This window comes from Vipera berus (assembly GCF_964194415.1).
Source record: "Vipera berus genome assembly, chromosome: 6".
Classification (NCBI taxonomy): domain Eukaryota; kingdom Metazoa; phylum Chordata; class Lepidosauria; order Squamata; family Viperidae; genus Vipera; species Vipera berus.
Genome location: NC_138208.1, coordinates 72,389,899 through 72,400,984, shown reverse-complemented (window position 1 = coordinate 72,400,984; position 11,086 = coordinate 72,389,899). Strand labels below are relative to the sequence as shown.

At 38.8% G+C, this 11,086-nt stretch overlaps 1 protein-coding gene across 1 annotated transcript in view; it reads right to left on the bottom strand.

Annotated features, from left to right (window-relative positions):
• Positions 1-284: 284 nt before the first annotated feature.
• The window catches only part of TMEM178B (transmembrane protein 178B), a gene marked incomplete at its 5' end in the record, with an annotated part of 317,663 nt that continues 306,861 nt past the window's right edge, over positions 285-11,086 (bottom strand). Inside the window, one exon of the mRNA XM_081330993.1 lies at positions 285-576. Within this exon, the coding sequence (XP_081187119.1) occupies positions 326-576 (251 nt within the window). The 3' untranslated portion in view covers positions 285-325. The remainder of the gene's footprint in view (positions 577-11,086) is intronic.

Below are 11,086 nucleotides of genomic sequence, written 5' to 3'. Positions count from 1 at the left end.
CCCTTTCCCCTTCCCTATCACATCACACCCAACTGGCGGTAGACAGATGCAACAATAAGTTCATTTGATGTTTGAAGCGGGATGCTGAAGATTTTTTTAAGGAGCTGAATGGAAGAGCAATGTTGCCGAAAAGCTATTCCTTTCTCCAGGAAAAAAATAACAAGAACAATACAAAGCTGTAGAGAAGATGTAGGAGCCCCATTGGACTCCACTCTACCATGGCACTGGCAACTGTTTGAGATCTATATATAATATATGTTTATGTATATTAATTTATATTTATATATGTATAATATGTATATTTATAGGCTTGTTTGTACTTGTCTTAGCACACTGTCCCATTCTCAGGTCTCGATTTGGGGCAATTGGTCCTGGGGACAGGTTGAACAGAAGGGGCCAAGGTACAGAAGAAGCCAGAAATCAAAGTAAGACCTAGGCCTCCCCATGCACAAAACATGGACCAGCCGTAGCCATGACTGATGTCATCAGGGAGTCCATACAGGTACCGGGGGTATCGGGAGAGCTCAAAGTTGATTCCAGCTACACATGTGCACAGTGATATTATGCAGAAGGTTCCTGGAGGAGAAAAAGGAAAAAAAAGACAAAAGAAAAAAAGAGGGGAAAAACCAGGAAGAATGGGTTAGAATTATCACAATAACTCTTTGCTCACTATCTACAAAGAAAGTAGTTGGAGAAAGAACAGGAAAATCAGAGATGGATGACTCAGAAATTTTAGAATGCCAGTTAGTTAATTTAAAATATTTTTATTCTATCTTCAGTTTCCAAGGTAATTGCCCAAACTTAAAATACACAACTAATAATTAAAGCAGTAAGTGTCCAAGATAATGGCCCTTAGGATATGATTTTATGGGTCAATGGATTGATTGGAAACTCCCACTCACTCCCACTACAACAGCTACTAAAAAATCTTTGTTTAAAAAATGTATTATTCCAGCCAAAAATTTAGAATATCTAATCAAATACAGTAATCATAATTTAGAAGCAAAAAACCCCCCACAATCCAGTGGATCTAAGCTATAGTCCTTTGGAGGATTTCGTAGTTTGAGTACATTTAGGTTTTCAGGTTTTCAGGGAATATAATATTGGTGGCACTTTCATCTTGAACATGTCATCCTTCTGATAATGCTCTTTTTTGTCAATGAGAGGCAATACTGTCCCTAAAAATACTCTGATAGCCATCCAAAAGTACATTACACTGGAAACATCAGAAAAGTATAATGGAAGGCTGCAATAGCAAACAACTTCCATATTATTGTTCATGTGCTCATTAGGATTGAATGCTGCTCAAGAAAGACTTTCTTGCACTTTTGGTGAACAGCTGAGTTCCTCAAAACTCATATTTGCTACAATGAATTTTGAGGAGCATAATTTATGTCACACTTATGGATCCATCTGAGAAGCTTAATGAGAACTGGAAAAAGCATTGTAGAAGCCAAACTGATAACTCATTTTCTTAGCCATTTACAATAGATCTCATTATATTCAGGGCACTATCATACATTCTTATGGTTCTTACATTTATACAACCTCAGTGTTATTTGTTTCATCCTACTATAATACTGTATATTGGTACAAGAATGGTCCTTCAAACTCCTTGACCTTAGTGTTGAGTTCTATGTCTACATTCCCCTATCCAGTTTTGTGATGATGGGAATTGGTCCTCAGCGAATATTAGGCTACATATAATAAGCTTTGCAGTATGCAGTATTTATTTCTTCCCAGCAATGAAAGAGTTATCTTTAGCAATAGCAATAGCACTTAGACTTATATACTGCTTCACAGTGCTTTACAGCTCTCTCTAAGCAGTTTACAGGGTCAGCATATTGCCCACAACAATCTGGGTCCTCAGAAAGATGGAAGGCTGAGTCAATCTTGAGCAGCTCAGAATGGAACTCCTGGAGTGAACGGTGAGTTAGCCTGCAATACTGAATTCTAACCACTGTGCCATCACAGCTTTATTTGTCATCCACCTTTCAACTGCTGGAAAAAGACTCTATTTCTGCCCCAAATAAATAGAAATATTGAATAAAAGCATGTTGAGAAATTCCATCATCATTCAGAGTCAAATAAGCATCCTTCCAACCAACAGAGGTTGGATTAAATCACCTAACTCTGTTCCCATTCCAAATTCTGAATATGTGCAGACCTATTTGATTGTTCAATTTTTTGCTTTACTGCTTGATATGTAGCAAAGATGAACAATATCAAAATGATACAATAGAAAGCAGATAAGGAACAGCTAGCATGTACTTGCTGCCCATTATTTGGAGGGGCTAATGCAGAGGTCCCCAGCCTTTTGGGGACGAGGGACCGGTTCTGTGGAGAGAGGTTTTTTCACGGACCGGAGGGGGCGTGGTTTTGTGTGCTGCCTGCATCCCACGGATGGGGCTTTGCTTGTTTGTGCAGACCGGTTGCTGGCATGCCGCGGCCTGGTACTGGTCCACGGACTGGGGGTTGGGGACCCCTGTGCTAATGGGTATTCTGAATAGCTAGCTATTATTTCCATGCAATTCCAATCAACAATCAGTCAATAATAGGAGAACCTCATTTAATTTTTGCTTGTGACCCACCATGGCAAATGAAATATGAGTCAATAAAAATGTGATTCATATTTCAGACCTCATTAGGAATGAATATGTTTGCATTAGTAATTAAAACCTCTGGTTCCAGGTTCTACTGGCAGGGTTAAATGACGGTTCTCTTAGGATAAATCATCTTGACTTTCTAACTTGATTGGTTTGTGATTATGATCCTATATGAGTACGATAGCTCTTTCTTTCCATTTCAATGGAGATAGAGCCATGCTTCTGGTGCAGCAGGAGGCTTGAAGCTGGGTCTTCAGTATACCGCTGCTGCCATACTGCTGGATTATATTCCTTTCCTTTTAAAATTGTACTTTAGAGCAGAAACTGTGCTTCAATACCTTAGTGAATTTATTTGATTTAAATGTGATTTATGTGACTTAACTGTATTCAGTGCTTTTTTTGTAAAAGAAAAAGGTGCCGGAACTCACACATGTCATACAACCTGCCTTGCCTACCCTACAAGGTTCCATCCAAAAAAGGTGCCAGAACTCCGTTCTAAACATTCTATGAGAAAAAAAAGCCCTGACTGTATTGCAAATGGGGGAAGAATCCCAACTGACACCCTGTGAACAAAATAGGGAAGCACAGCAAGCCAACGCAGTTTGCTGGCTGAAATCTCCTCATTGCATCCAGGGATTCCTAAGCAATTCACTTGATTTCTCACATGGGGTCCCTGTGTCACCATCGCAGCCCGAATGCTAGCCCAGTGATTTTTGCTGACTTTCAGATTTTTGATTAAAAATAGACATAAGCTTAGTTCATACTATATATTTAACAAGGCCAAGTAAATGTGACATGTTAAACTTGGTTATTATTAACTTCAGTAGTTTTAGAGGAATGACCTATTTTTGACTTACTGAGTTCTGCAAAACAAACCAATTTATTTAGATTATAGTTCAGAGTATGATACAAACTCAAAATGAATAATTCAATTAACTAGGTAAAGCTGGTTTTTTAATTTCAGCCAGTAACCTCTACCATCTTTTTTTTCAATTTTTTTGCCTTGGTATAAAAATGTAAGTGTATGGAATAGGAATCCTGCAGAGACTGTTGAAATGTATTTTGTCTGTCAGCCCCAGCAATGTGGCCCAGTGTCCAAGGAATTAGATCTGGGGAAAATGAGTTTCAAGTCATCCTTTAACTCATTGATTGACTTTAGGATCACTTACTCCCTCAGTCCAAAGTATTTCATAGAGTTTGTGGATAGAAAAAGAAATGGAAGAGGAAATCTTATATTTGTTGCCTTGAAGTCCCCATATTTGTGTGTCTCACCATCCATTGATCTATCTATCTATCTATCTATCTATCTATCTATCTATCTATCTATCTATCTATCTATCTATCTATCTATCTATCTATCTATCTATCTATCTATCTTAGAGATGGTACTTGGCTAAAATTCAACTTAGCCAAAGATCTTGTTCCCATGTGACAAAATGTACATAATACATTATACTTTTAAAATAAATTAAAGTGATATGATGCATACAAACATTTGGACATAGTTCTTCATGTCTGTCTACCCACCCACCTACCTATCTACCTCTTATGACAGGGCTTTTCAACCAATGGTACGGGTACCTGGCAGGTGGTACATGACCATCCTAGAAAAGTGGTAACTTTTCTAGGGGAATGAGCTGAACCGGTGGCAGCACCGCACAAGCATGAGTGAGACACGGCTGGAGCTGCAGGGCTGTCAGGGCTCAGCGGAAGCACCAGGATCAGCGCCAGGCTCTAGCTGGAGCTTAGCGCTGATCCTGGCACTTCTAAGCCCAGAAGAAACATCGATCAGCTGGAATGTTGCAGCATCTCCAGGGTCTTGTGATTTACATTCAGATGCTTGGCAACTGATTCATATTTATGACGGTCACCGTGTCCCAGGGTCATGTGAAGTGACCAAAACCTGATGCAACCACCCAGCAGAGGGGGGGGGGGTGGGAAATAAAAACCAAACACACACACATACATACCCTCCCTGCCAATCCTCAACAGAAATGCTCCCAACAATGAAAACCTCGGATAGGAGGAAGAGCGCTGCCGGGTAGGCAGGCAGCTGTCTTGCTCGGCTGTGGCTTGGGGGGCACTTTTTTCAGTGCCATTGTAACTTCAAACAGTCACTAAGCGAACTGTTGTAAGTCGAGGACTACCTGTACTTCATCACTTTTTTCCTTTTTTTTTTGGTCATCAAGTTTTTGACACCTTGCTAGGTGACTGGTGGTACTCGGATGTTGCCATATCCTAAAAGCCTTTTCACAATGGGTGAAAAGGTTGAAAAGCCCTGTCTTATGAGATGTGTATGTTTATAGGCTATCCATCCAGCAAAAAATAATAATAATAGTAGTAGTAGTAGTAGTAATAATAATAATAATAATAATAATAATAATAATAATAATAATAATAATAATAATAATAATAATAATAAGAAGAAGAAGAAGAAGAAGAAGAAGAAGAAGAAGAAGAAGAAGAAGAAGAAGAAGAAGAAGAAGAAGAAGAAGAAGTTGGAGGGGACCTTGGAGGTCATCTAGTCCAACCCCCTGCTCAGGCAGGAAATCCTATACCATTTCAGACAAATGGCTGTCCATTCTCTTCTTAAAAACTTCCAGTGTTGGAGCATTCACCACTTCTGGAGGCAGGTTGTTCCACTGGTTAGTTGTTCTAACTGTCAGGAAGTTTCTCCTTAGTTCTAGGTTGCTTCTCTCCTTGACTAGTTTCCATCCGTTGCTTCTTGTCCTGCTTTCAGGTGCTTTGGAGAATAGCTTGGCTCCCTCTTCTTTGTGGCAGACCCTGAGATATTGGAACACTGCTATCATGTCCCCCCTCATCCTTCTCTTCATTAAACTACACATTGAGTACACTCAATAATTCCTGCCATTTTTTATTTATATCACAGAGAAATATCAGGAACACTCAAGCAAAACAAAAAAGTGAATCTGACCCAAGAAACACAGTCTCCTTTTTAGCGTCTTAAATTATTCTGTTATCAAATCATTGAAGAATGCAGCCCTGCTCTATCCCTGCTCCATTGTGAGAAAGAAACCCTATTCTGCTGAAGCAGCTTTGCAGCAAGCTCCTTCTGTGCGTGGATTAAATGCCTCAGCAGCACAAGGCTCCTGAGAGCTCTTTATTGTTTTGGCACACACTTGCATAGAATATAAATGATTGTTTAATTACACACTATAGTCTCCTCACTGGCTAACAGACGGGCATGTGACAGACAAGGTTTAGTTTAAATCTGCCCTTATTTATTTATTAATCTGCTTTGGAAAGAGTAAACAGACTGATTGGCTAATACAAGGCTGATGTGCTTTGTGAAATCATAAATCCTTCATACATTTTTACTGAAAAGCCAAACCAAACCAAACAGCTTCCCCACTGCTATGGATCAGAATAGAGAACTAAGATCCTGTTAATATGCAGAATCTGGGCCAGTTCATGCAGGTTGCCAATTCAAAAGAACAGCTGCATTCCTCCTCAACGTTGGGCAGGCCAATAGCCATGCAGAGTAAAACTCAGTGTGAACTAGACTCTGGTTTGAGCTTCATCGGTCCCCTTTATGGAGACACAATTTTTAAAAATGCAATAACAATGTCTGAAAGTGTCTGTGGCAATCTTCTGCCACACATTGGCACAAGCTGCTTTGGTACTTAGCAACCCAGATTGGCACAAGCTCAGATTCACCTATTGTAATTTGGCAGCTCCATGGCCTTTTAAAGAGTGTCAGTGATTTGGGGGAATGACTGTCAATTCAAACTCCCTCTTTCCAGCTTTCCTGTGCTGCATCCAATAGAAATATTTTTCTTCTTCACTGTTTTCCTCACTGTTTTCCTCTATTGCAGTCAATAGCCCAATAAATGAGAGTAAGAAAGTAAATTTATGAACTTGGTTTTCCCCCATATTAAAGAGCTATCTCCTCATCTTTTTATTGCTTAATTTGGCAGACAGAAATCCCTTTCTGTCTTTTTTTATTTAAATTACTGCTTTGTAGAGCTAAATTATGGCTCTGAAGTCAGAAGACAGAAAACAAGGATAATGTCTGTCTATTTCTGTAGGGAGCCATGGAGATGACCTTGAAGAAACTAGCCAGAAACCATTAAGAGAACAGCAGGTGCATCAGGGTGAAGGAGCAACAGAGCTCAAACAAGGCCAATGTAGAGTGCACGTGCTTATAACAAATTTGGAATAATTTGCTAGAAATCTGGGGTAGAATGATTTCATTCTATTCTGACCAGTTTCAAGAAGGACTTGTTAACAAGCTGAGAGATAAACTGATGACACAAAGCACCCCAGATAATTTGGAAGAGCTGGTCCAACATGGTGTGTTAATAGATAGTTATTGTAAGAGTTGAGGTATAGAAGAAATAGCAACAAAATCTTTCTCCCCCTGAAATATTTCCTCCCCCTTTGCCTGGGCCTCTTTAAAATCCAGTACTGGAGTCCCAGCAAATTGGAGAAATCAAGAAAACTTTGTTCCAGGAGAGAATCAGGGAAGAAATATCAGATTATGCCTTTGCAAGGAGCTCTCAGACATCTAGCCAGATCTTGTACAGCTAAAGTTCTGAATGAACAAAATGCTGCACATGTGGATCTACAGACTACACAGTAAGCAAATGTCTGACTTGCTCAAGGCCACAGCTTTGGGAAACTTTTGCAGGTTCTCTTCCTCTTCATGAAACCTCAGACAATTAAAGAGAACTCAGACAACAGGCAAGCACATTTTATTATTCCTGTTACTCTTTCTTTAGAAGAGTATTTAGAGTATTTAGAAAGGTTGGGAAAAACAACTCTCAGACTTGGGGGCAACAGCCAATTTTATAGATGATCTGCAGCACAAAAGTTTGATTTATCGATTTAGATGCTGGAAAGGCAAATGCTGGTAAGAACAATTGATGGGCAGATGCTACAAGCTGGGCTTGGATTGTGATGTGTTAACCCCTTTACAACTGAAATCATACAGAATTCTTGCCACTCAGTTTTTTGCTTTCTTACAGATTCCCAATGTGCTGAGGATTGGTTCCCTACAATTACATAATCCAGATGTGCATTAGGAGGCAAGGACAGTTTATTTCCCATCAATGAAATGTCAACAACACTGATTGCAAGCTTTTTACTCTCACCCTTCCCCATACCTGTTTGGTGCATTGACTCTCCTACCTTACCAGAAAAATATTCTGACTTTGTGGATATGTCTGGGGAGGAAGAGGAGGCAATTGTATTACCTCTCTACCAGAAACGCAACTACCTTCAAATTGAAACCAGGAGTCCAGATTCCAGCTAGAGTTACCAGATTCTACTCAAGAGTTACCCACATTGAAGGAATTGCTGGATATAGTTTGAAGAAAGGGTTTATTCAACCTTCCTAATCTCCAGTGCCTATACTAACAATATTTATCCCTACAGCAGATGGTTCTTGAGGACAGTACATGATTATGGACTCCTGAACCAGATGATTATTAGAGACTACTATTCTTTGCATCTTATTTCACATACCCTAAGCTTTTTTTCAAAAGACATGAAGCCAGACTTGAGAGACCCTTACAATTACATACAAGAAGTACACAAATACTTAATGGCATTTGTTATCAAATAGAGCAAACCCGAATACAAAGTACAGGTAGTCTTTAACTTACAACTACAATTGACATCAGAATCTCAGTCATCGAGTGAAGAAGGTATTAAGCTCAATGACTGCAATCTTGGCACTCCTGGTTGCAGTCTTTAAATGATCTCATAGGCCATTAGGCAGCTGCAGTTCCAAGTAATATCGCTCCCTTTCAGGTTACTTATGGTTTCCATCCTCACGCATAGTTATAATTCCATTCTGGAGTTTTTGGAATTCCAGGGGAGGCGATGGTTAGCTAAGACATCTCTAGAGGAACAAAGATAATGACACAGCTAACTCTGAATGACTGGTGATAAGCCTAGTTTTACAGAATCTCCCTGGACAAGGAGAGGATGAGAGATTATCCACTTGTGTCCCAAATGGCTCGCCCTCATGATGAGACCTCACAATAGTAGTGACCCAAAGGTCTAAGCTCCAGGAATTAAGAGAAGCCATCAAGCTTTCAATCGCAGAGGAACCTTTAAAGACCCTGGGTTCATCCAACCTCATTTCCTAAACACTATTGGATTTATAATTATTTTAAAGTTAAAGGCGCCCTCCAAAGCCATAAGTTAAAAAAAAAATACATGGTGAGTAAAATTTCATTCTGGGAGGGTCTGTGCACACTGAGTGATAGGGGAGAAACTAAGGAAACAACAGGAGTGCATGCATTGAGAGCCAGCTTGGTCTAGTGCACAGGTCTGCAACCCGCGGCTCCGGAGCCGCATGCGGCTCTTTCAGCCGTCTCCTTCGGCTCCCAGTCTTCTGCTATGTGCAGTCCAAAAAAAAAAGTGGGACTAAAAAAGTTCAACCAATCAATTCAAATATGCAGGGTAGGTGCATATCTCGCCTTGGCTCCACTCTTCAGTCAAACCCTGTTCTGCGCATGCACGCATGTACGTGCATGCGCACACATTTTTTGCGGCTCCCAGTTTATCCTTTTGTGAGGGAACCGGTTCCGAGTGGCTCTTTCACTGTTTCAGGTTGCTGACCCCTGGTCTAGTGGTTAAGTGAGAGACTGTGAGTTTAAGTCCCAGCTTAGCCATGAAAGCCAGTTGCATGATTTTGGCTCAGTCACTCTTAGCCCAACCCACCTCATGGAGTTATTACTGTTGTGGAGAAAATAGGAAGAGGAATAATAATAAAGGTGGATATAAAAACAAACAAATAATATGCATGCCTTATGCCCAGGACAAAGGGACAGTATTGGAATGAGAGACTAGCTCGCCACTGACTCCTTGAGATATATGAGGGAGGGATCAGAAAACATAGGCAGACTTGCAAGATTGTCCCAAAGGTGCTTTTTTGAAAGGCACTGAACTTTCTTGGATTTTTCCTTGAAAATGTTTCGTTTTGCATCCTTCTTCAGTTTTAACTTCAGTCTGGGACAACCGTGACCTGAGAATCTCCATAGAGACTTGCAAGATTATATTACTAGTTCTAGTAATAGCTCTATTAATAGATTCTATATACTTTTTCAATAAAGTATAGTTTTATTATTGTGAGATCTGTTTGCTGATCAGTACAATTTCACAGGAAGAACATAGGAACAGCAAAACTTTACTCACAGCTCCATCTTAGCCCAAATGAAAAGTAACAGAGAAAGTCACCAAGAAAGAATGTTGTCAGGATTTGCTTATCATTTAAAAGTTCTTTACAATGATCTACATTTTTTTTAGAATGATTGAATTTATGCAGATAAAAACAGTGGGATGTGTTTATGAAACAGACATTTTTGAGCGAAAGCAAATTTGACAACTTAGAGAAGAAAATAGTGGAATTAAAAACCATAGTAATTGATTCACACGAAGCGAAGATTACTCAATTTGAAAATTCTGATACTGTGCCCCCACGATCCATTTATGAAGTCTGTTTGTGTAAAAATAATGTCAGTCTGTAAACAGTCTGTCTTTTCCCAAAGAGAGATTGACCATTTTAGCTGGGGGACAAGGAAGAAAGTCTGGTTTCAACATGTTGCTCCTAGAGATACTTTACCATTTGCTCTCCTACTATTCTTTTTTGTTTCTGCTTCATATTTTTTATTTGGTCTTTTAAAAACTTTTTTCCTTTGCTTTTCCTTTTTCAGTGTGCAACCTTCTATACAATTTTTCTTTTATTTTTTTAAAGTCTGTTTGGATGGATGGATGGATGGTTTTACCTATGGAAATAGAATTTTACATATTTCATCTTTAGTCATTTCCTGAAATGTAAAAGGCCTTAGATTTAAGTATCTAAATAAACTGAGCAATATACAGTCAGAATTCTTTTTTTAAAAAAAGAAACCTTATCCTTCATAATTAAAAGCTTTTTACTTAAGGGATAGATTGCTTAAATACTTATTAGTAAAATATTGACATCTACGAGGAAATGGTCATTTTGATTAATAATGTTTCAATATTTGTAGTGGAATATGAAATAAATGATTCAGAAATATTTAATTGTTTAAATATCGCTGATTTTAATGATTTTCTTGCATTTACTAATTCTTATGGGCTTACTAGGGATCATCAAGGTGTTTTTCATAGAGGTTTGAATGTCTTTTCATTTTAGCTGTGCATGATTTAATTATGTCTGGACATTTTAATCAAGTATCAGGCCTTTTTTTAAGACTCTAATATTGTTCTAGCTAATTTTATTTTCCCTATAGACTTCACTGTGAATATATAAATTGTTCTCTTTTTTTCTGAATTGTTGGACAACTTCATATAAATAAGTAGGCATTCAGGTTTGCAAAAAGATGTCAAGTTTAAGTTTTATGTAGAGACTATGTTGCTTTCTGTTCACTTATGCATTTACTGAAACACAATTTAGCCAGGATGACTATTTCCTAGATGGATCTGTAGCCTTCCAAAGATAATACAGGTGAAACTCAAAAAATTAG